This window comes from Xiphophorus maculatus, chromosome 12 (genome assembly GCF_002775205.1).
Source record: "Xiphophorus maculatus strain JP 163 A chromosome 12, X_maculatus-5.0-male, whole genome shotgun sequence".
NCBI classification, from domain to species: Eukaryota; Metazoa; Chordata; class Actinopteri; order Cyprinodontiformes; family Poeciliidae; genus Xiphophorus; species Xiphophorus maculatus.
The window spans coordinates 24,061,917-24,087,701 of NC_036454.1; the positions used below are offsets into that span (position 1 = coordinate 24,061,917).

Consider the following 25,785-nt stretch of genomic DNA (forward strand, 5'->3'; position numbering starts at 1 on the left):
CAAGTGGTCAATGAACCCGCCTTTGGTACCTGTGGCAGCGATGCCAGGGACCGAGTCCTGTCAGAAAATAAAATGTGTAATGAATTTATTTAATATATGAGTTTCACTTTCTGAATAAAAAAAAAAGTTTCACTTTATGAAAAGAGTGTCAAAAAGTTGAGCTTATTCGCGAATTTAAACTTTATAACGTAAAATACCAAACGTTTTCACTGCGTAATGATGACGTTTAGGCTGCGCATGCGCATAGCCGCAGATCTGTAAGCCGTCGACACGGAAGACAACGGTCCTAAACAACACCTCGATATTGCTGCAGAAGGCGTTGTAGAAATTTTTTGCCACTCTCTCTTAACTGTAGAATATTAAATTTTACTTTGCTTTAACTATTATAGCTTGTGAGGTGAACATAAAAAACATGGCTGCCGCACTGTTAATTGTATTGTAGCTTGTTTGCCTCAAGAACGCCGAGAGTAAACTGTGGCAAGCTCCCGAAAAGCAGACGAAAATGCCAGCTCGTAATATTGTATCCCACGATACTCCTAACAAAGTTAGGTACTCCAGGTTAGCCACTGATGATGACGGCTACATTGATTTACAGGTAAGATCTACAGGTCAGATTTGCCGCTTAATGCTGCTGATCAGTCCTACTCAGTCATTAGAGTTGAATGTCTGCCTTTTAAATTGCTTTATTCAACCAGCATAGTCTAATAACTTAGATATGAAAGAGCAGAACTGGAACAGACCGATACTGAGGCAAAAAAAAAAAAAAATCACTTGCAGTCTTTAACGATACTATCCAGTAGTGCACGTTTCACCATGTTGACAGACTATAAAAGCACATCTGCGTTTCCATGGATAAAATGAAAAAAATGCACCATTGTTTACGTCAAGTTAAATATCAGTAATAAACTAAATACTCCATTAATGATTTCAAGAGTATTATTAAAAAAGGAAGTGAAGGGGAAATCCAGACGTTTTTCTCAAGAGGTCACTGATCTTTATATGTCATTCTATTTTATTTTATTGTTTATGGTTGTGTATTATATATTTGTTTAATATATATTTGATTAGTGTTTCTACTACCTTGCTTGGGTACCTTTTCTTAAAGAAATTTCTGATTTTAACTCTTGGTTTATTAAGGGTATAAATAAAATAATAAAAGAACTTGATTTTCAGCCGTCATTCTCTGCCTGTGACCCTACAAGGATAAGCAAGTAGATGATGGATGGATGTTTGAGATTTTCTATACTGCACACAGTGTCAACTAACTTTTTCAAAAACTTTCATTTTGGCTGGAATGATGGTATAGCTTTTTCAGGAGCTGGAAGATTGGCAAGTTTGTTTGACACCTTGACGTTAATGCAGTAAATAACAACCCACAAAAATATATACTTAAAAAACACTGCATTGTCCAGGAATTTTCAAACTCACCAAAACCCCTTCTTTAGTTCAAATGACATGAGTTAATTTTAAAATTTCTTATTCATGTGTGTGTTGTTCTGCTTGGGTTGAATGATAAATCTGTCAGAGCAGTGCATGGAGCCTCAATTTCGTATTGACCCATGATATTAGTATTTTGTGAGACTAATTCCCTAAAACTTCACTCTGTTAGTTTGGTTATTGTTATAATGGCAGCAAACATTGGCTTCAACAGAGTTAAAACCTTGAAAGACTCTTTCTAGACTTTGTGCAGATACTGCTATTGCCTTTTAAGCTAGTTCATGTTTTAGGCAATAACTATCTCACTTGGTATGTCGTCTGAAACTTGGACAACTTCTTTGTTTCAGATTTTGATAACTAATTTATCTTCCTCTGCAGTTCAAAAGGAGCCCACCCAAGGTCCCATACAAAGCGATCGCCCTCGCCTCAGTGCTCTTTCTAATCGGCTCTACTTTAATCATCATTGGTGCTCTTCTTTTGGCTGGATACTTTGGAGTTACTGTGAGTTCTTTCTAAAAGCAGACCTTTTTTTTATCTTATGTTTGTGTGCTGTGTTATGTTAACATTTCCTAATAAAACATCACTGCATGTTTCAGAACTCCGACCGAACGGTGCCTGTGCTGATCATCGGCATCATCGTTTTCCTGCCTGGGATTTACCACTTACGGATAGCTTACTATGCATCAAAGGGCTATCCGGGGTACTCCTATGATGACATCCCAGATTTTGATGACTGAACCACACTAAAACCTCAGCGGCAGTCTTACTTCACTTGCATGCATTCGTGTATCGCTTGTACTGAATTTAAAATAGCTAGTAACAGCTTATAGCTTAATCATTTTTCTGGACATCAGTGTTCTTTGTGTAGATTTTAATTTCTAGTTAGTTTGTGAACGTGTTTATTTGAATAAATAATGAAAATGCTCTTTTAACAATTCATTTGCTTAATGCCCTTTTTATGATTCAAGTGGTTTATCCTTATAGCAAATAATAATTAACTGAAACCAACCAAAATTATTATTCTCAAAGTTTGAGTGTCAAATGTCCAGATTTTAAAAGTAGAAGTGATTCATAATGTTGTACCCAGTGCAATAGTTTGGCCTGTAATTTACTTATGTATACTTAAGATCAAGAAAATAGTTTCCTGCACTATGATCCTTACTGTTTATCAGCTAAAGCCTGCCTACTTTCCAGATTTGTTGGGTTTTTTTTCCTTGGAGGATTTTATGTGATTAATTCTGATCCTTTGATCTCCATATGGTGCACCTGGTCCCTCTGATTCAGCATTATCAAATGAGGCACTACTAAAGCAATTACAAGCCTTTCCCCTTTCTGATCTCGGCTATCAACCTATAAATATCCGTGATTTTGAAGCAACCTGATGAAAGGCCGACCCCATTTTGCACAGCAGGACATCAAAATCATGCAAAGATGTTGCTGGTAAAGGTTTTCCTTCTGTAATCCCGTCAGATGCGAGGCTACCTGCTGCTCTCCGAAGGGATAATTCAAGGATGCTTCTCTGCTATTAATTGCCACCCCTTGATCAGTTACCAACCGTACCTGGTATTAGTCAGATCGGATTATTCTCCGTAAATCAGCTCAGGAACTTTTTTCCAACAGAAAGGCTGTTTTTTTTTTTTCGTTTTTTTCCCCCATTGACTACTGTGTTTCTTAGGAGAGCAATAACCATATTGCCTAATAAATCATCTGCACTCTACTGCATTTTTATGTGCCAGTTTGTGTTGCAGATATATTACAGTAGTCTAAAAATCAGCATAAGACAAAGTCAAGGTGATCCTAAATTGAGAAACGAAGAATTAACAGCAGCCGCAACATTGAATTTTATTTAATTGAAAAGTTTTTTGCTTGATTTCTTTGTTTTGTTTTTAATACATTTTAAGTTTTTATAAACCAGACTTAAAAAATATTGAAACAACAGGATGGTAAAGGTTTTATCGCTTCACAGTGAGGCACTTTTTCCTCATCAACATGCAGTATCAAAGAGAAAGACATGTCTGAGGTTATAATAATAATAGTAATGATAAATATTATTTTATTATTATCATTATATTAACATTATCACTGTAATATTATTAACGTTATTATCGTGTCGTTATTATCGGAGGGTTGGTTTGTGGCAAATTACCGCCACCTAGTGGTGCTATTTCCGGCTCCTGATTGGCCAGTTTAAATATAACGTAAACGACGCCCCAATGTGCGTCTAATTATATTTCAAAGACTAACTTTACCATCTTGTCATGGCAGAGCTGCAGAAGTGATTTTAAGGTAAGATCATGGAAAACGTTTGTGAATGCATAGCTTTGGGTCACGGAAAACAAAATTATAGAACAATGTTTGAAACTAAAGTGCGAGATTAGCCATGGCATTTAACTAATAGCTGTGTAAAAATAGAAGGAAATACAAGACAAGAGTCATAATCCAATCTTTTTGCATATACGTGTATTTCAGAATAGCAGAGGCCCAGGTCTTGCTAGGTTCACCGGTTCTAATTCAGAGCTAACATTTTGATCAAACTTTACTGTACATTTAATTGAAAATTAACTTACTTTAGCAACTTAGGTTTTTGAAAAGTATGCTAATACTGTTACGACCATAAAGACGACAATAAAAATTATGTAATATTATTATTTTCTACAGAAAACCTTAGTTACAGGAAGCTTTGACAATATAATTTATCGATACTCTGTGGAATGTTTCATTGATGGGTATTTATGGACCCTGGGGGTGAAGGGTATGTTTGCATCTGCTGTAGGAAACGTGTCCGCTGGCTGCGGGTTTTCCTTTTGTTACAGTCACCAGTCTTTCCCACCGAAAGGCGCTTTTGTTTGAGGCGCTAAATTGCCAGGTTCGGCAAGTTACAGCGACTGAGGGAGCATTAACGGAAGTAAATGTTTGTCCTTTCAAAATTAAAGCATTCTATCGTCGTTCCGAAAAAAGTGCATTTTTGTGCTCTTATTAGGAACATAGTTTTGACCAAGAGAATGTCCTCTAAATTTTACCTTAAGCTTGTTTTATGTGCTATTGACTTTTATTTCATAAATGAAAATTAGACGTTGCTAAGTAAGGGCAGGCCAAAATGAATGACTAAATCTGATATTAAAAAAAACCAAAAACATTCACATTTATTTTCACAGTAAAAACACCCTATAATTTTACCCCACTTCGCCTCTGTACAAAAAGAGCCCATAAATAACAATTTTGTAGAGCATTTGGGCCAAAGAACATTTTACAATAGAATTTCAATTGTAAAATTGACATATTATTTTATGTCAATTTTTTTTTTTTTTACACAAGATTGAGGGTTAATAAGGTTGTTTAAGCAGTATTCAGTATGAAAGGTTAACAAGAACAAAAACATTGCTTTTTGATCTTGTTAACAAAAACAAGAACAAGTTTATGTGTTATCGTACAGTTTATGTGTACGATAATACATAAACTGTTATGTGTTATCGTACAGTTTATGTGTACGATAATACATTAACTGTTATGTATTATCGTACAGTTTATGTGTACGATAATACATTAACTGTTATGTGTTATTGTACACATAACAGTTTATGAAGCTAAAACAAAAAGGGAAACGATAGCCTGCTGTGGAAAAACAAAACAAACATGTTGTAGATTATATCTTTTTATCTAATCTCGAACAGACAGTTAATGTTTTAATTTATGATAATCTAATGTTGTATCGTCATTGCCAGAATCTATTGCAAATTCTCAAAATGCAACAATTATTTGCATTTAATTAATAAAAAAAACTAAATAATATATATATATATATTTTTGCAACTATTTGATCTTCCTATGACCATCAAGGAAAAACTGATTAATTGGTGCTTGTCTTAAGGTATTGTACTGGTCATTGTGCTAAGGATAAGGATAATGGGGTCAGCAGCTAAAATTCTCAAAATGTTAATAGTTTCTTTATTTACTTTAAGTGGTTAAAAATGCTAAGCTTTGAAAATGAGAAAATATCAAAAGTAGTCAGTCATAACATTTTTAGTTATGACTGAAATAGCTATTATAGTCACTTAAGTTTAAAAGCTTAGCTGTAATCAGAATTTAGCCAGAATATGTTTTTCGGTTTGTGCTGGTGTGTGTATATATATATATATATATATATATATATATATATATATATATATATATATATATATATATATATATATATGGGCTGACCTTTATTTTGAAAGTTTGAACGGGAAGTGCCTTGCTGTACCGGTGTGGAACTTGACGGAAGTGTTTACAGCCACCGTAGTAGAAGGAGGGATGAGGCTAATGAGAGGAGGGACACCGCGGGGACAGAAACCACGGCAGTGCTTTAACTAACCCTGCGGCGTGCTCTGCGGAGGAGTCCCGCGCCTGCTGGATGGTCAACGTCGACTGGAAGTCGCTTCTTCTCATTTAAACAACTAAAAGCACTTTGAGCAAGTTTGGATCCAGGAGAATACTGTAACGAAATTAGCTGCTGGGAAAGTTCATCTCTTAACTTAAATGGGATGAGGTAGCATGTTTTTTAATATCAGTTTTTTTTTTTAAAAACTGAAGACGCAAAGAAGTTTGCGGGACGTCCGATCACCATGGAGAGGCGGGATTAAAATGGTTTTAGTTTTTCTCGGATTGAAAGGTTAAAAATGTGTCTACCTGCGCCCCGTTCCTCTTGATCTGAGCTTGTTTTTAACCACAAATATCCGTGGCGATAAAGGAATGGACACTTAAACTGGTCTGCAAGAAATCTTAAAGCGCATCCATGGATTGAGAGACTGTACTTTCAGTGAAGTGCCTCATGAAAGGTAAGGTGCAGGTGGAGCTGAGACATCCTCTAGTAATATAATCCTTTAGACTTGAAGCATCTTTTGTTTAGTCATTTAAATCATGTGCACTTCCCTGATCTTTTGTTTGTTGCATGTTAATTTCTACACACACTTAATCCTACTGTAGCTTTTCCACAGCTTAAATATCCCCCAGTTACAGCCATGCTCACAATCCCTTATTTTAAATGTGTTGTTGTTTTGGGTATCACATGCACTACTTGTAATGTGTGAGCGGGTCTTTTTTTACATGATAGACCATTCTATAGAGGTTTAACTGTCTGCATTGCCCCTTTAAACCAGCAGCTCAGCTCCCTGGATTAAAACAAGGAAAAACTGACAGCAGTACATATGTATGTGCAAACTGTTTTAAAAGCCCGTCTTCTCGTGTGGCTTTAGAGTCCCAGAGTAACACAAAAGATGCACCTGTTTTGTTTAGCAGAAGATCTTGGTGGCTTGGTGTTTGAGCGCACCACTTTATCAGCCTGCTGCCTCTGGACGATGCAGGCTTTTGGACAAAAGCTAGTTGTAACAGTTTTACACAAAGGACTGCAGCTGTTCTTGTCCTGCTGATCACTTTATTGAGAAATAGGCATCCCTGCAGAGGTCTGTTGTCTCGTTATGAATATGTATTTTGAAACCCATCTTAATAAGGTTCCAATCTAGAAGCATCTGAGCTTATAAATCAGCTTGGTTGCAAAAGTCTTTGATTGTTTTTGACAATTTCATAGTAAGTTTTAACATGTATGTTCTTCTAAAAATGAACCCCCTGTGGAAAGCATCGTATCTTTGCTGTTTATAACAGTTGTAGTTCACGGGTTTGGAAAAGCCCCTGAATTATTTACACAAAACAGCAAGAACCTGTTTTTCATTTGGAATCAGTGTTAAACACGGTATCATCCAATCCCTGGAGGTGCTTAAAGCCTGTGCACGTGAGGAGCTCAGGTGTTGCTTTACACAGTGATGTTTCTAATGCTTGTCGTCTAGAAAGCCTCAATAGTTAATCCCGTATCTGGCATTGTTTAAATATGAAGATTACATGACCAGAGGTTCAGCTGTGGACAGGCTGACCTGTTGTTCTTAGAGATGTCTCATTTATGAGCTGAATAAGGCAGAGCACATAGAAATAAATGAAGAAATGCATTCATGCTTGATCCAGCAAGAGAGTACCTACAGTCAATTAATTTCTCTAGCTTCAAATTACAACAGATGTCATCCTTTATTCTTTTCAAGACAAATGGATCCAGTTCCTATCCAGTTCTAAAGGTCTAGAAATTAGTTGGTTACTGGCATTGAAGTATACTGAGGTTCTAAAAAGCTCTTTAAACATTGGTGGTTAATATTGTCCAAGTTTTCCTTATCAGGCCGATGTGTTAAGAAATGACTAACATGGGCCAATACCGATGTTGATACCAATATATCTTGCATACCTCATAATCCATATTCTTCTGGGATCAATAGGAATCACTTTTATTTTTTCCTTCTAAACAAAAGCATGAATCAATTTTTCTTTGAAAGTTTTGCATGAATACCATTATTTTTCTAAAGGTTATACATTATAATCACATACTGGTCCATGCTGGTATAGATCCAAATCCAGTTAATTTCAATACGATGCAATCATGTAATCAGATTGAAATAAATATAAGGTACAATATTATCCTTGTTATGTTGCCGTGCAATCACAGTTAGTTGATTAAAAAGTTTTATCTAAGGAACTCCATCCAGTGGCTTTGCAGCATTGACTTGTCCATTAATGCCCCTTTCATCACGCTATTAAGAGCTGTCCATAGTGAAAGAAATGAGTCTCTTTGTGTCAGTGTTCAATAAATTCAGTGCAATACGTCAGCATTCTGTGCTAAAGTTCATGACCTCAGACTTCAGGGCTTCGCTTAGTTTTATGGCTCTAACCTGCTTCTGAGAATTATAGGAGGTGAAGGACAAAAGCTCAGGACTTAAAGGGCAATGTGAGCTGCTTTGCTTTGCTGTATCTCAGCTACCAAACATGAATGTAGATCATCTCAGGAGAGAAAAAAAATTCAATCAGTCTGTTCAGGCATGAAGCACATGGGTAATTTATTTGTGAAATGTGAGGAATTATTCAGTCCCTGCAGAAGGTGCGCAGGAAACCCTGAATGCAAGAGACAGACTGACTGGAAGTGAGGAATTTGGAAACACTCTGCCAGTAATTATTGCTAAACCTTGTAGTGCCATATGTTAGCGTATTGGTGATCACTGGTAATCCATATACAGTGGGTTTTCCCTGGGATGCGGGGACTCCCCTCTCGTGCTCGTTGTCTACTCAGCTAATTTCCCATTTTGTTCAAATAAGCATCAATGGATTTTCCAAACTAGGTTGCGTTGCCAGGAACAAAATCCATGCATTGACTGCTCCAGTCTGCCGACTGGTTCCAGAGTTTTGGGACCAGTCGTGTTAATAACTGTGTTTTGCCCGTTACAAATCTTTGGTTGGCCGGTCAGAGTTTCTGCTCGAGTAACACTTGTAGTTGCGGCACGACACAGGTTTGTACAAAGGCCACGGCCTGTCAGGATTAGGAGGGATTACTAAGAGAGTAATACTACTGCTTATCAGGCCTGTATCTGTCACAAGCATCACTGATGGGCCTGCTTAGGTACTGAGGGATAAGGCATACTCTCTCACACACATAAGGTCAAACTGACAATACAGAAACCGATATATTATGGAAATATAGAGCTCTTGTTTTTGGGAGACTCCCAACATTTAATCTAAAACACCTGCATAGCCAAGGACAGAGCATTTATCTATCTACACATCTGCAAATGTTTACCGACGTGCTTCTTGCTGCATTTCAGCAGGGAAAGTCTGTTATGACCAGTCAGTTCAAGTGTCACGTGTCCTCCACGTCCGAGCCTGAACATCGTATTAAAGCTGCCCAGCTGGTAAACAATCCATGCGGTCTCCACTAGAAGAAAGTCTGGACCCCCCTCCCGTGGGCAGACCTTTGTGACTTGATATAGCAGGGATTGATCACTGCACTGCTACATGAAAGCATGTCCTTGATGTGTCTCAACAGTTTGATCTCTAATTCAGTTAAACTATTAACACTCGAAACAGGAGGCCAGGATTAGACTGGGTGTTACAAATGTACCGTCCAGAAGGCTAAGTCATGCCGAGATCCAAAGCAATTTGTGTCAGTGAAATCCAGAGGAACACAGCACCATTGCATATTGTCAACATGCATGCTTTAGTTTGAAATATCTGCTGCTGAGGTGTTTAACATTTACAGTTTTTTGTTTTTTTTTTCAAAAGTATTCATATTGCCTGGTGGTGGCAACGTCATTAGCATGGCCATTGCCTTTCTCCGCAATTCTGCGCGATTCAAATCTAGAATTTCAACCTGGCCAGTCAGGGAACAGAAGGAGAAGTTGTGACTAATGACGTCAATTTTTTGCGCTGTTTTTAAATTGTAGTCTGCCTGTAGTTTTAGCAATGGCCACGCTTTCAAATATTGAATAAACTTTAACAGCTGCCTCGTTCGCATTGGCAGTGGAGGGCGGTTTTAGTGCAGGCAATTTTGGCTAAGCTTCATACCATCAAACTGGTGCGTTACATGCATCACGGGCAAACGTTAGCAACTGGGTAAAATTTAAAACCTCATCACAGTCCACTCTTCCAGCAAACAGTCGTTTCTCAATAACTAAGAGTCCAGACCTTCTGTAGCACAGAACAAGAGACTGGTTTTACCAAGTGCAACATCATGCTTTGGGAATGTGTTTCTACAACAGGGGCTGGGAATGTAGTCAGAATTCATGGGACGACGGGTGGAGCTAGGAGGGAAAAACTAGAAGAAAAACCTTTTAGAAACTTCAAAAGTGGGGAGCAAATTCACCTCCCACCAGGACAACAACACTATAAACACAACCAGCGCTGCAATGATTAAGATCAAAATGTATTTATGTTTTAGTATTATCCAGTCAAAGTCCAGACCTAAATTCAGTTGAGAATCTGACAGTTTCCATCCAGTCCGACTGAGCTTTAGTTATTTTGCTTGAAGAATGGCCAAAATCTCAGTATCCTTGTCATGTAAAGCTGTAACTGCTTTGAAAGGGGGATTTCTTCAAAATATTGATGCGGGGAGCTAGATACGAAACTCAGTTTTCAGGGTTTTCTTTTTGTCAAATAAACCATATGTATGTTGTCTTCTTACTTTACAGTTGTGCCCTGAATACCTTTTCCAGGCACTATGTGTGTTACATTGTATCATTTTATGCATTCACTCTGAATTTAATATCTATCCTCCTTCAGAGGCCCTCAGAGTGCACATGCCAATTAAATGGCTCTGCTCTGCTGCATGAGGAAATAACCTGCTTGTCTCTGTCTAATACCGCACCTGCAGACAGAAACCCCCTCTGCCCCCATTCCAGTCTTTCCTTGTCTGTCTGCACAAGACTGTCACATAGTACTTCCTGGTGCTGAAGCCTATTTCAGTTTACTGGAGCAAAGGTAAAGCTGATTTGAGATTGATAAATGATATTTGAGGTCTAGATGTAAGCTTAAATTGGAGAAACACTGTATGATGGGAATTTGCTGTATATCTCATTCTGTTAAAAAAAAAAGAAGTGAGAAGGCAAAAGGAAGGACGATGCCGTAAAGTGCAATCACATCCATCAGTTTGTTGCCTGCTGGAGGTGACACATAAACAATTTGGACTGCACAGATTTGTTGTTTATCTTCTGAATCCATTGAGAGCGGCGCTTATTTCAACATCCCAGAGGGCAAACAGAGGGCTGTTGAAAGGAACCCTGCGCTTTTGCATTTCACCGTGATGCCTGACTGACTCTAAGGTTCTTCTAAACAAGAAAGCCAGTAGAATATTGTGAAGTTCATGTTTCTGCTTTGCTATTCTGAGCTGTTTGTTTGCTTAAGCGCTCCGAAGCGATTAAATGTCTCCAGCGGATCATGGAGTTGGTTTGCATTTGTACGGTCTATCTGCGGCTGCATCATCACCTAGCATGTGTCTCACCTCTTTTCTAAGCACAGCCGCCTTCTGAAGTTACTCAAATGAACTTTAAGCAATGCGCTTATGGTAAGTGTACTGAATGAAGTGAATTGCGGGAAGGGTGGAAGGGCTTCCTTTATGCTTGGAGGGCAGCAACTTTAACGAGTCTCTAATCCAATTTGAAGTAGGCAGAGGAGCCACTTTTCCACTTCTTCAAGTGGAGTCATGTTTGTCAGACTAATTAGGAGATCAAAATCTGGAGTTTGTTTTTTCTTGAAAGACTCATTTGGGTCATTTGTGGATTTAGTCTTTAGATGAATCTTACATGATTCTGCTGTTTGTGCTGTCTTAATGTTAATCTAAGTAAAGCTCGTCGTCCAACAGAAATCTGTTTTTGCTGCTTAAGCATTAGCAATAAGGTAACATTTGGAATTGTGAGACTTACCTTTCAGTAGGACATTTAAATTTCTTTTTTTCCTGATACATTTCTTAGCAGAAGAACTTTGATTCATTGTTGTCACAATAAATCCCAATTAATGTTTAGCTCTCAGAACTGTCCGTATTGTGTGGATTGTTAATTTTAGTATTTTCTCCACTGTGGATGTGCAATGAGAGTGTCTTCAATAAATTACAAAATATGATTATTGCAGTTTTTGTTTGCAGATTACCGGTAGTATTATAAATCACACTTCTTTATGGCTGGTGTCCGAAAGAAGCATAAATTGTATGTTTTTTTGGCAGCATACGTATTTGTGATTGCTATCATGCAGTCACAACCATACAGTTGCCTGAAAAAGAAGTAATAAATAGCTCTTTTGGTCACTTTTATTACTGTCACAGAACTACCACAAAATATTGTGATAACATTGCAAATTCATATTGCCCACCTCTAGCTTTCAGTGTTGTTCCTTTCTGCTGCCTACTGCTGTTGACCCATTTAGATTCAGGCAAGACCTCATGAATGTGCTGGACCAAACCCAAGCAACAGGTTAATCTGACCTTAAAGAGGTCTTCCTCATCGCTAACAAGCACGCTTAAGTCCTAAACGTCCACAGGATGCAAAGTCTAGGCGGGTTTTACTGGTTGTTTTGAGAAGCTCTCATTGGATTGGCTCAGTTTGCCTTAAATCCAACATAAAATCAGATTATGTTTTCAAAGAATACACTTATTCATCAACCAAAGCACATCTGGAATATGGTGTTTGGCTTGGATAATGTGCGGACATAAACTCCAGGGATTACATGTGTCTGAGAAGGGGGATGTTTGAGGGATGCCCCCATGCAGCGGGGATTCTGTCAGTCTTTCTGTCTTTCTGATGAAGGGTAAAAAGGATGTACGGTCTTATTTTTCAGACTGCAAGATGTGTGGAGGAGAGTGACGGACGGCCATGGGACTGGAGAGACGGTGGCTTCAGGCTGTAGCCATCTGTCTGCTAAGTAAGTATGCTAATGCAAATATGGATTAGCTGCATTCATTATTAATGCATTTTCATGTTGAATTTCTTTCTTGATGGCATTGTCCTTTTCAAGGGTTAGCTGAAAAAGGTAATAATTAACCCCTAGCAGAAATCTGTATTTGTGTAAGCTAAACAAAACTTATATATATATATATATATATAGAATACATATGAATAGTTAGACATTTTCTGATGAGAATTGTGTTACACAATTAGGCCTGTCACAATAAGCTTTAAATTAATAATCACATGATAAATTAAAACAAGCTCAATGATGTCCACGTGGAAGATTTATCATTTTTCTTTCTTCTCTCTCTTTTTCTGACAATAATTGTATGACAAAAGTCTTCAGTCTGATGTTTTGTTCTCAACTAGCCAATTTTTAAAAATAATTTCTTGGCACTAGTGGCCTTTATTTTAAAGTGATTAGACAGGAATATGGGTTACAAGATGACCGGCAAAGGTCATCGGGCTGGGACTTGAACCCATGACGACCGCTTGGAGGACTAAGGTCTCCATACATGGATCTCACATGTATCTCACACAGCAGCACTCCAACTAGGACAGTTTTGTTTACAGAGACTCTATAATTCATTATTTGTAGTTTCCGTTGTTAAGTGTATTTAGTATGGATATTTAAAATGTCCTCCAGTTTAAATATCCAACTTTAAATTCACTATAATTTAAAGTTTATTGCTCTTTGAGAATGCGTTCTTGTATTATTATACTATTATTAAAGTGAGAAAAATATGTTCCACAAGTTAACGTCAATTGATTTTGTCACCATAGTATTCAACAGTGATATTATTAAATGTTCTAGTTTGCGTAATTCTTTTGTAGCACTAGCTTTGGCATACCTTTATACAAGCAGGCATCCCTCGCCAACACTGTTACTTAGGATCAACAAGCATCTGGTGAAGCTTTGAGAAGCAGTGAGTGGATGTTGTTGATCAGCTGGACGCAGACGCTCCACATGTACAACATGGTTTATCGGCACTGCTTCATGTCGGGGAGAGAGTGAAGAGGCGGGGTCGCAGCTCAGACATGAGTGGACAAGAGAGAATGGGGACAAAATCCAACTTAAACAATATATCTCTGGGTGCGGATTTAGATCAATCCTGGATTTATGCTACCCCCCCTCAAACTCCAGACCCCAGGCACACGTCCTTGTGTGCGTGCTTGTGTTTGTAGAAGGGGGGTGGTGGGTGGTGGGATTGATCGTGCTGGTTCCACACACCATGTGTATACCCCAGGGGGTGGTGAGAGGTTGGCTGGACCAAACACAGAGGCTCCTGCTGCATCAGAGCCTCACCCCTCCTCCTCTTTCCCTCCCTTTGAGATTAAAGTAATCACCAGGCCAGATGAGTAGTGGAGCAAACACTGGCACCCAGTTGAGCACACACCCATGTTAGCACATGACAGCGAGGGAGATAAAGGAGGTGGAAGGACTGCTTCTTGCTCCAGGTGTCACTAATGGGATTGCAGCTACTCAATCTTTTTTGCCAAATGCCCACATGATTGTTGTGAATGCCCTGTAATGGCCCGGCTTTTAGCAGTCGGGGAAAGTCAAACTCAGGAGCTGATCTGTGACCGGTTTCTGCCAGAATCAGTTATGATGTTATTTTTTATAACCCGTTTTTATAACCTCTTATTGACTTTTCTGTAGGCATGGGCTGGTGAGGTATGAAGCCTGTAGCATTTATTCAAAAATGTTGCATAGTATAATTGCTTTTATTTAAAGCAGAAAACCAGCAGTAATTCACACTTTTGGTAAAATAATAAATAAAACATATTATTTCAGTTGCTACAACCAGGTTTCTTACTGACCAGCATGGATTTCCAGTTTTCAGTTCTGACTGCTCTGAATTTGACAGATGAAATGGAAAAATCAAATAATCAAAGCACATCTGGTTTGTTCATGAGTTTGTTGAAAGTTGTTAGTTTGGCCGTATTTATTAAATCAGATTTTCAGTATTTGATTTAGAATACAGATCAGAGCCAGTCAAATGAAAAGTGGTCGTATGAAATCACTGGCCCATTGATAAGTACATCTTTTACAATATTATTTGTTACATTTTTTGTTAATATTTGGATTTCAATGCATGGAGAAGAATATAAAATAAGTACCCACTAAATTTAATATTAGTGTTTGTGTTTTGCACAACCTGAAATATTTCCAAATGGCTGAAAGATGTGTTCTTTCAGCCTGCAGACTGGCAGTGTGCAGCAGAGGAAAGGCCACTACTCAACCTGAGAAAACTCTGATCACTCCGGCTCTTTTCCCTTGATTATGTTAAAACGACTGTAATCCACTACTTGGAAAAGTTAGGTGTTTTATGAAGTCATTTTTAAACTTTTCTATACTTTGTGGTTAAAGTTTCTCAGTAAAATCGATCCATTCTTCCTTAACAGCTTTCGCATAAACAAAATTCCCCAAAGCAATCTCCAAAATTTCAGAGCATGTGATCCGGCTCTATTTGAGGCTGTAGCATCCTTGAAAAGGAGCATCTGTAATTTGCCCGTTCCTTGTTTATTGCCTCTTGCGCTGTCTGCACAGATCCACCCAGGCCTTTGCGCTGATGATATATCATCGTCTCTCCAGGTGTGTCTCAGGGTTTGGCATCGCTGGTCCATGCCAGAGAGGGTGACTCTGCAGAACTGGACTGCAGTCTGACTCCATCGTCCAAAGAAGCCACCACCCCGAACCTCTTTCCCTTACACGTTGTGGAGTGGGTGCGCCTTGGCTACAATGTACCTGTTCTCATTAAATTCGGAGTGTACGCTCCTCGTGTTCATCCTAACTACAAAGGTAAGAAAAGCAACACAAATTCCTCTTTGAAGAACAAGCGTCTGGCTTCCGTAGCTCAAGAAACCATGATCCCCCCCAGATAACAGATTTATTTGGTAACAAAACTTTCCTTCATCTTTTAAGAACAAAGGAAGTCATAAGGAGGCTACACTGGTATTAATAACGACTTGGGGAGGAGATGTTGGGTTCAAACCCTACCCCAAATAGATAATCCACGCAAAGCACTGTAATTACAGGTGTTCAGTCTGTGTTTTCGGCATGCACTTGTACAGCAGCGCAGAGGGGAAGGGTGAGAATGAGCGACAGTTAAAGAGGGGTGGAGTGGAGATGAGAAAGGAGGAAGGGGCATACCAGGAACGCTGCTCACTGGGGGATTAGGAGTGTAGGTGGGGGCTTGGTTGTGAGCTGACAGTGTTTTATTAGTATGCTGAAGGGTGACCCAGTAAGAGGAGATTGTTGTGCTGGAAGGAGGATGCATGAAGCATTGGGAATAATGGGAGTTTTTCCTTGCTGGAAGCCCTATAATCCCATCATTGTCTGCCAGAGCCCAAAAGACAAAAGAGGGGTATCACAACCTCCCGTTGCGCTTCCAAAGCCGACAAGACCACTGGGGCACCCCAAATCCTGTACTGTCCCAACTGGGTCACCAAAAAGTAGAAAGTTTCCAAACATCCCAGCTCATTTGTTGCGTGGGTGTGCAGAGAAACATGTGAAATACCTGAGGGACCTCACTGTCACTTGGAACACGCTTCCAGCCATCAGGTGACTGTAACGCGTCGTTTTAGCTGCTGCTTATGCAGCCTTAGTTGTTATCTCATGCATGTGCACCCATAGTAACGTCAGCAACACTGCAGAGGTGAATTGTAGTGTAAAAAACTAGGTGTTTTCTTGTTTTCCCATATTCATCCTTTGTGTGTGTGTTTTTTTTGTCTGGTGTGGGTTTTGCCTCTGTCTGCCTCAGATCCTCATATTTCCCCTCCCACTGGGGGCAGATGGCAGCATGTCAAGCGTGTCAGTGCTGCGGGTCTAATGTATGCTTCCCTCAAATTAAAATGTTTTGGGATTTTAGATTTGACGCCGAGACAGGGTCAGGTCGCCAAACGTTTCCCGATCTTTGCGTTAGCCTGTCCGAAGACACAAGAGGAAATGCGGGGGAGCGTCAAGCTGAAGATCAAGATCAACCCATAAAGGATCAGAAAAAAGAGCTATGAATAATGGAGGAGCTGTGCTACTGTTCACTTCCTTTGTTAACAGATCGGATTCTACCAGTTAAACTAAATACTTCTGTATCTAGTCCTACCGCTTTTATATTTTGTCTTGTGAAACTTTTAATTCATTTCAAAGGGATTTTATGTGATAGTTGCAGCTTCTTGTAAAAAAAAAAGATACATAGTTTCAAAATTTATTACAAATAAAAATCTAAACATGTACTGTGTTCAGCACCCGCAGTTAAAATTTTGTAGAGTCACTTTCTGCTGTGATTACAGCTGCAAGTCTTTTAGTCCAAGTCTCCGTCAGCTTTGCAGCTCTGAACACTGACATTGTTTCTCTTTCTTCTTGACCAAATAAGACAACCCTTGTGACATTTTATGGAAAGATGCTCTACTGGATTTAGGTCTGGAACCATTCTAATACTTGAACATGCTTTGATCTAAAAACCATTGATTATTCGCTCTGGTTATAAGTTTGGTGAACCTCCATCCCAATCTGAAATGTTTTGCTGCCTCTTTTCTTGTTTTCTTCCAGCATTACCTTGTACATAGTTCAGCCCCTTTCCAGTCAACTCTGACCTGTCTCCATTTCCCTGTAAAGCGTCCTCACAGATGGATTGGATGTTGGACAGAAAGTTGCTCCATTAGGTGTTTAAAGCTTGCGATGTTGCTTTATAACCAAATCCCTGCTTTAACATTCTTCACATCTTTCTGTTTGACGTGTCTGCTGTGTTCCTGTGTTTTCATGATGCTGTTTGTTCACTAAGGTTTTCTAACAAACCTCTACTCTTCACACAACGCCTGGACTTATACTGAGATTAAAAAAACACAGGTGAACTCAGTTTATTATTTGTTTAACTTTTGAAGTCAGTAAGCATTCCTAGATTTTTCTTAGGTGTAAAAGAGAAAAAGGAGTTGGATACAAATATCCAGCACACTTTCCACACCACAATTATGTGCCTATCTTATAAAGTCCCAATAAAATACATTAAGTATTGGACCAGTATGTGACAAAATGTGAAAAGTTAAAGGAGAATCCCTACCTTTGCAAGACAGCAGCTAGAGATGTTTAAAACTAAAAAGCTTTCACTGTTAAAGTAGATTATGCTCCTAGTTTTTCTGCTGTTCTCATTGCATTGCAAATGATGTCAGATGCTGTGTGTCCTCAGCCTGCTGCTATGTCCCAAGGTCGTTTACGCTATTAACCATTTTTATCAGCGGAGATGAAAAGAATCTCAGCGTGTGGCATCCGTGGTGCTTGTTTCCGTCCATTAAAGCAGCTGTTTTTGATATAATATCAGGTGCGCTTGAGATAGTGCTGTGTGTGCTCAAGGAGTGTCCCCACTCCAGCCATAGAAACCATTAAACACAAACCTGTCCAGCTCTCAGAGAATGCTTCATATTTCACCGTGGCCCGTTTCCCACTCTCGGCAATGCCCTGCAGGGCTAAACATTAGTCAGCTCACAGCTAAGAGGAAACAGCCAGACCAAACTGTGACTGACACTCTTGCAATAGCAGGCTTTAGTTGTATCTGTCCAGACAATGTGTTTGAGTCTGGCAGTGTCAGGATGGTTTACTGTCGCAGGGCTAGATCAAATGTCTCCTGTGTTGTGAAGAAAATCAGCAGAGACTGTGAGCGGGGGGCCCTGACCCGAGGTTAGGACGACAATGGGCAAACCCCCAGATCTCAGCGGGCCGCCCTCACACTCGCAGTGTGACTTGTGAAACCCCGGGAAAGTCAGAGCCTGTGTTTTTCACACACGTGCAGGAGTCAGTGAAACATTTACAGTCTTTAATGTTGACAACTGGTTCAGACAAATGCAAAATTTTTACCACCCGCCTTCTAGTAAAGTTTTGTGGAATTTATTGTTAAACAGCCAGGCTTATGTAAATGTGGGCGTGTTTTATCTTCAAAAGCAAGGGGGGAAATTGAAACATAAACCTGAATGTCAGTTTTTCTGGACCAGGTGATTGTGCAGCTAACAACAACACATAAAAAGCATAAGAGACTGAAACCGAAGTTCTTCATTTTTGTAATCTTGGAGCAGCAGGCTGACGCAGGGACCCGAGTGCTTCAGGCTTCATGTCCTGCAGAGTTTTGGCAAAAGGATGCAATTTGATTGAAGTATTTCATCGGTCTGGTCAAGCAAGAAAAAAAAACCCATTTGTAATCTCAAATATTTTTGCCTATCCTGTTCAGTACATTTATAAGAACCTGTACATCCATTCATCTGTTTGGCAGGTGGGCATTTATCATATTTATCATTTATCACAATAAATTTCTTATCGCAATAAGAGATTTGATTTGTCATTGTCGATAAATTGCAAATAATGACATTTAACAAAACAAGACCATTTGTATCGTCAACTTTACTATTTTCTCCTCTGTTCAATAAGAGTGAATAAATACCTCAAAATATGAAAATACGATAAAATTACTATACATTTTAGTGACACAAATCACACTTCCTTATGTGAATGGAGTCTAAAATCCCATATTATATATTATATTAAAAGTTTACAACTGTAGAAATATCTTAAATTTTTCAAATAAGCCTGACAGCACCTCAAAATCTGGGAAATTATGACATTTTACTAGAAAAACGTATTATTCTTATTTTAAAATTAAAATAAGAATAAGCATTTATCTAAGGTCTGTCCATCTGAACTACGGAAACAATGACCAGACACATAGTAATAATTAACACAAGGTTATCTTTCCCTGATTCTCAAACAAACTTCATGTTTTGCTCTGGGAAGAAGCTGATATACCTCTTCAAGTGTACTGAACTCTGAAGTTCCTTTGTGAAGATTTGAAAATTAAATCAAACGCTTTGTGGCCGTGCCTAAAGGGCTTATGCCTGTATTAAGTTGAGTTACTGTAGTAAATGTGGGCACATGAGCTTTGTGAAGCTGCGTCCAGCGCACTAACTACGAGCTGGACGCAGCGAGAGGGGCAGAGTTAACTGTAATCTATCCCATGACAAAGAGCTATTCATAAGAGGGTTAAACTGATTAGTGGGACAGGAGGATTGAAGAGAGAAATTTGGGGGGAACGGGAGGGGGCGAGCTGTCCGAGGCAGCGGCCGGACCCAGACTTATGATTGTATTCAAATCAAAACACATCCCACAATGCACCACTGCCCCAGCTCCCTTACTCACATGTGGATGAACAAAGAAAAGCAAAGCTGATGCTTCTCCAAACAAAACAAAAAAAGCACTGCCTTCCTCCAAAGGTTTCCCTGTCAGCATATTGTATGAAATCTGCAGTGCTACGCCTGTTTTATTTATGAATATGAAACAAGAAAACATTTGTACTGAAGCTGCAGTTTCCAGTAAGCTGATGAAATACAGTTTTCCTGCTTAGACGCTGAAAGAACAAGAGCTGTGTAATCACAAAGCATCAAGGCTTATAGGGGTTTCACCTTCGGGTCCTTTGAAAAAAAACCCAAGAAGGAAGAGATAACATCATGGAGACGATGGCCGGCCGGCAGCGGCTCCGCTCTAAAAGCCGAGTGGCTGCCGGCCCACCACCCACCGGGTGAGAACCTAACTCGCTAATATGAAGAGGCTGCGTCTTAGAGTTCAAACAGCGCTGGTGGGATTAGCGTTTCCATTTTCTACCCTTGGCTGCACTGCAGCTCAACCTGTTGGAAACAAGGACTCATTTTTAACGTGGAGCGGATCTGTCATGTGATTGCGACTGGACGAAGAAAGAAAAAAGGAATATCAAGGCGGAGGTGGAGATGGAGCAGTGGCTATTGTTTCAACCAATTGCTCTGTTCTCCATAGAGCTTAATGGCGTTTGTCTCTTGAAGGTGGACTTTGTGTTAGTGTAGGGCGGGGGGTGATGAATGTGTCTGCTGGAGCTCGGGGGTCAAGAAGGTCAATGTCTCATTGGTTTCAGTGGATTATCGATGCACATAATTTGAGTAACCTCTCCATAACCTCTTCCTCAGTTCTTCTCCGATTCAGACACGTGAAGGGTTGTTTGTATGCCATTGGTTTCCCATTTTTCCACACTTGTGTCCAGTCGTATCGCCGAAGAGATGAGCAACCTTATTTTTAGCGTCTGACAGGGCAGAACACCTGCCAAGTGCCATCTTAGGTTTTAATTCCAACACGCAACATTCAAATTTGGATAAAGCGCCATTTGTCACACAGCCTGGTTGTTTTGTCTGCCCGCAGGGTGAAAGGGAAAGTCTCCTTTCTCTGTTGTTCATTATTTCTTTCATTCTCCCCTCTCCGTCTCTTGGGGTCTGGATTTTCATCCAATGCAATGTTTTTTCACCGCTTGTAATTTTTCAAATCTTTGACAGTAGAACCCCCCTGCTCTCCCTCAGCCATGCACGATTGACCCGCCCCCTGCCCATGTTTGGCCGTGTCGTGTTTCTACAGCAACTGAATTTAAATCTAAACCTACAGCCCGGGCTTTCCTCGGTCTCATCACTATGGTAACCTGAGAGCACGAGGAATGACGGGGTGGAGCTGGGGAGGGAGGTTGTCGTCTCTTTGTAGTGACGGACATGGGGGAGGATACGGGAGAGGGTTAAGACAGGGTTGGACAGTGAAGCCAGGCTTCAGGGGGCAGGGCACTCTCCGGTTTTTGAAAAGCAACATGTACACACACCCACACTCACGTGCTCCAGGGCCCTGTGGCATCGTAGGGATTTCCACCGGCTGCATTTTAGCGATCCCCACAATGAGCAGCTCCACTCTTGCGCACAGAAGTGGGCGATAAATTCCACATCGGTTGAGAAAAGGTTGCAGAGGAAATGTGCAGCTGTGGGAGGATCCCTCATGGCACGATTAGAGGAAACCATCTAAAGTTATCCCGATACCTGTTATCATCTCCCCGCACATTTCCCCCCTGCTCTCCCAACCCTGCCCAGCTGTTTGAAAGATGCTGACCTGAAACCAATGGCATTCGTTTTATAGATCCTCTAAAGAGAGCGCCGCTCCCATCAAGTGCTTGTCCGTCTTTCAGGAGGTCCGTCAATCATTAAACCCAACTATTAAGCACAGCAACTACCCCGACAGGAATGCAGGGTTAATTGTTACCTATTGTCTGTCTTCACTCTCTGTGTGTGTTTCAACCCGTCTTAAGGCCGTACACATAGGCAAATAAAATGCAAAGCTTTCAGGCATTAATCAAAGGGTCTTCTTGTCTGGAAGGAAAAGATGTGTTGAATAGTCAGATTCTAAATAATGTTAATGCTGCTTAAGGTTGCAGGTTATAGAAGACTGTTTAAGATTAAGTGAAGCAATTTTTTTTTATTATTTTGCATTCGGCCCCCTTTTAGTCTGATATCCCTAAATAAAAATTAATGCATCACTTTCTTTCAGAAGTCACCTAATTAACGTGTAGCTGTTCTACAAAGGCCTCAGAGGTTTGTTCGGGAACATTAGTGAACAAACAGCATCATGAAGAAACACAGCAGCTCTGGCAGAGCTGCAGAAATCCACAGAAATCTTCCAGCAGGACAGCTAATGGTCATGAAATGCACACATCTATGTGGTTATGGAAGAGTGTCAAGAAGAAAACCACAGATGAAAGAAAGCGTAAACAAGTAATGTTTGCAGTTTTTCACAAGCCACAGTGTTTCAGATTTTATTCAAAGTTAAGTGGAGCAAAAAATGAAGGAATCCTGGAAGTAAACGTGTTGCTAGGGTTAGAAGTTTGCTTTTCAATCTTACTGAGCTTGAGGTACTTTGCAAAAAAGGAATTTGCAAAAATTTCAAGGTATTCAAAAAGAATTAGCTGAGACGTAAACCAACAAACCTGAAGCTGTAACGGCAGCGGTTCTACAAAGCATTGACCCTGAAGAGAAATTCACATCACTCTTTTTTCAGTTTCATTTGTAAATAAGACAATAAAAGCCAAAAACCGTTCTCCTTCCTCTTCTCAATTATATGCGAATTTGTGTCAGTTTTGCAAAATACATTAAAATTTGTGATTTATATAAAAACATTTTTTGAAAAAGTTAAATGTAATGACTGTCTTAGCAATGCATTTATTTGATTTTGCGTGGATGTGATTCTGAAACATTTTCCAAAGTTTATCGATGCACAATCGGCCTAACCTGCAAACTCCAGGAAGGAGAGCGGGTCGGTGGGAACTCCTTCACATTTCCGTGTTTACTTTCAAACTGCTCTGGCAGCGTCTGGTATGAGCATCGTGTGTGTTTTCCCCCCTGCCCGCATCCTCCAGTCATTTAAAGCCCTCAGATTGAAGGGCCAAAAAAAAAAAAGAGTTCATTGAGAGACAGAATAAAAGGAGGGGGTGTACCCTGAAAGCCAGGCTGCAGTCACCAGGCAACTAGCATATCAAGTTTCAAAGCTTGACAAGGAGTTGTAAGAACTACAGAGAGGAGCGGAGGAAGCGGGGCATTGGGGGTGTGTGGTAGAAACGCTCGTGCATGGTCCATCTGTGTCTGAGCATGCGCTCACACAAGTGCAGTGTGCATCTGCCATGCTTCTACTTGTGCATTTCTATCCTTTACCCCCCAATGAACAAAACAAGTGACTCATTTCTCCCATGCATTGTCTTAGATTTACATTTTTAGCCCAGCACTCCTGAATCCAAAATAAAAATGAGTCATATGCATACGTTTTTTATCGAAGTTCTTTAATAAAACACATTCAAGAATTTCTGGCTTGCTAACTGTAGCTCTCCGCTAAGCCGCCCAAACCCTAAATGACAGGACACCGTCTTCATCTGTCATCTTACATATCATTTTAACCATCGCTGTAGTGATTCATGTGTTTGCACTCCACCTCAGGGCCCCTGACTTCTCATCATCTGAGCTAGAGTCAGGAGACTTAGCCAACATGTTAAAGCTCAATCATTTTCACTGCGGTGCACGATGGCTACATAAATTCATTATGCATGAACGTTACTGGAAAGCATTCAGATTTATTTTAAACCAACTGGAGTCAGTGTTGTAAGAGATATTACAAAATACTTGAACTAATTATTGTTAGTGTTGTTTGCTTAATGAAGAGGTCAGTATATAACACTGTAGAAAATTAAAGTTTCCTCTCAAGATAGATTGCTTGCATCCTCACAAAGCCAGCCTACCTTGACTTTTGGGATGAAGCCAGGGAATGAGGGAGTGAAGGGTTGTTCATTGTTATATGAGGAGCTTCGGTTTCTTGTAAAACTTTTAGCCGAGACATCTCTCTTGAAAATGACTCACACTGAGCTCATTTCTGGGTAAAAGAAGACATAAGAAAACCAATCCTCAGTGCTGTGCAATCGTATCTCTTCTTTTGTCATTGTGCAACTACAAACTTCTCAGTATTTTCATTGGGATTCTGCTCCAACCCAGATTAGTATCCCAAAGTAATTGAAATGAATGGAAAAAGTGTGGCATGCTTTGCGGATGGGAAGGTGGATGATCTAAATGCAGTGCAGTCCTGCAAGGAAACATGTTAGAGACAGGAGGAAGAGGTTCACCTGCTAGCAGCAACAGCCTCAAACAGCCAGAGCTGCAATAGATCAAAGCTTAATGAATGTGTTACAATAGTTCCACTCACTGAGTCTCATTGGGGAAGATTTCAGTGTCTAGATGTGCAGAGCTGATAGAAAGGAATTGTGGGGCAGCTTCTTTTTTTTCTTTCTTTTAACAAAAATTAACTGGGGACTGAATGCAAATACAAATATACCATTCTTTAAAGATTGATATTTGTAAAAAGCCTTTTTAAAAATCATTTCCTTTTTATTTGTAAAAAGCCTTTTTAAAAATCATTTCCTTCCACTTCATAGTTAATTATTACTGTGTTGGTCTGTCACATAAAATCCCAATAAAATGCTGGTTTCATTGGGGTTGTTAACTAACTAAATGAGTACTTTTGCAAGGTGACTGTGTATGTTTTGTTTTTTTTTTCTTTTCCCGCCAAAACTTTGACTGCTTTTCATCAACAGAAAAATATTTCCATGCCTCTCCCTGGAAAATACAGCATCAAACTCCAACTGTGCACTTGTAGGTTCCTGGGGCTTGAATGACATCGAGGAACGATTGATCTTGGTTTTGACCATTTTAGCGACTAAAAATGATTTAATTTGCTCATCTGTTCTTCAAGATGTCAATCTTAACTATGTCATTTCTTATTTTGTATAAACTTGAAAATTCATCAGAGCCCCTCTCTGCATGTGGATCTGCCTGCTTGCAGAAGGTCTATGACTTTGACACTGGCCTTTGTGACAATGGATGGCTGTGTCCTTTGCATGAAAAGCCCTCTTCCTGCATATGCTGACGTTGCCTGTCTGCCTTTGTGCGTCTGTTAATCTTTTTTTTCCTCTTTGCCTTTCGACCCTCACCCTTCCTCCCACAGGGCGTGTGTCTCTGACCCATGGCGCCTCTCTGCTGGTAGAACGGCTGACCCTGGAGGACGAGGGCTGGTTCGAGTGTCGTATCCTTCTCCTGGACAGCAAAACCGACAACTTTCAAAATGGCACATGGACCTTCCTCTCCATCACAGGTGCAGCACTGCAGGGTGTTGGGAACATGGGAGCTGCTTCCTTCGTCACTCGTCGCTGGTTTAGACTTTATTTAGAACGTCTGCAGCATGGGGTCTGGCTATATTCTGAAGGCCCTGGCAAAAGGGAAATTGCTGAACATTAATTGCAGTGCATTAACGCATGCACACTGGATGCAAGGGGATCGCACCTTGTTTTTACCTGCCATGAAGAACTGACCAATGCTTGTGAGGTTTGTCGCTGAAGATTAAGGTTAAATGCTCAAAGCCTTTGACTCACATGCTTCTTAACTCTAAGTCTCACTCACACACGCAAGCGCAGCTAAAGCGGAGTTATGTCACTCAGAGTGTGAGGTAGAGGTTTGATATGATGGTGCTACAGTTGATGAAAGCCATCTGTTTGCTGCAGGACACATTTTTGGGTTCACAGCAGAAGTTCTTAGATATTGCACATGATATTGAATATCATATTATGTTCATATCTGAGAATTAATTGAATATTGATGGAATTCAATATGATGGTGCATAGTGCTAATGGAAGGGAAATTAATGTATGGTTTTCAAGATGTTTACAAA

The 25,785-nt window shown here is 39.9% G+C and overlaps 2 protein-coding genes across 3 annotated transcripts in view; both read left to right on the top strand.

Annotated features, from left to right (window-relative positions):
* Window positions 1–255: 255 nt before the first annotated feature.
* LOC102236919 (transmembrane protein 230-like) lies at window positions 256–2,628 on the top strand. Its single transcript, XM_005804349.3, has 3 exons — window positions 256–595; window positions 1,816–1,938; window positions 2,034–2,628. The coding sequence occupies exons 1-3, from the start codon at window positions 503–505 to the stop codon at window positions 2,172–2,174; spliced, it is 357 nt and encodes a 118-aa protein (XP_005804406.1). The 5' UTR covers window positions 256–502; the 3' UTR covers window positions 2,175–2,628.
* A 3,113-nt stretch (window positions 2,629–5,741) lies between these two features.
* Window positions 5,742–25,785, top strand: part of LOC102221482 (protein turtle homolog A-like) — a 30,674-nt gene continuing 10,630 nt past the window's right edge. For both annotated transcript variants that reach the window (XM_014470737.2, XM_023344179.1), the window contains exons 1-4: window positions 5,742–6,251; window positions 12,604–12,687; window positions 15,310–15,516; window positions 25,066–25,212. In XM_014470737.2, coding sequence (XP_014326223.1) covers window positions 12,639–12,687; window positions 15,310–15,516; window positions 25,066–25,212 — 403 coding nt within the window. In that variant the 5' untranslated portion in view covers window positions 5,742–6,251; window positions 12,604–12,638. The remainder of the gene's footprint in view (window positions 6,252–12,603; window positions 12,688–15,309; window positions 15,517–25,065; window positions 25,213–25,785) is intronic.

Bases quoted from the DNA above. Each gene is read 5' to 3' on its own strand.
- LOC102236919 (XM_005804349.3), top strand. From the start codon at position 503: ATGCCAGCTCGTAATATTGTATCCCACGATACTCCTAACAAAGTTAGG. The intron at 596-1,815 runs GTAAGATCTACA...CTTCCTCTGCAG, and splicing joins ACGGCTACATTGATTTACAG to TTCAAAAGGAGCCCACCCAA. The intron at 1,939-2,033 runs GTGAGTTCTTTC...TGCATGTTTCAG, and splicing joins CTGGATACTTTGGAGTTACT to AACTCCGACCGAACGGTGCC.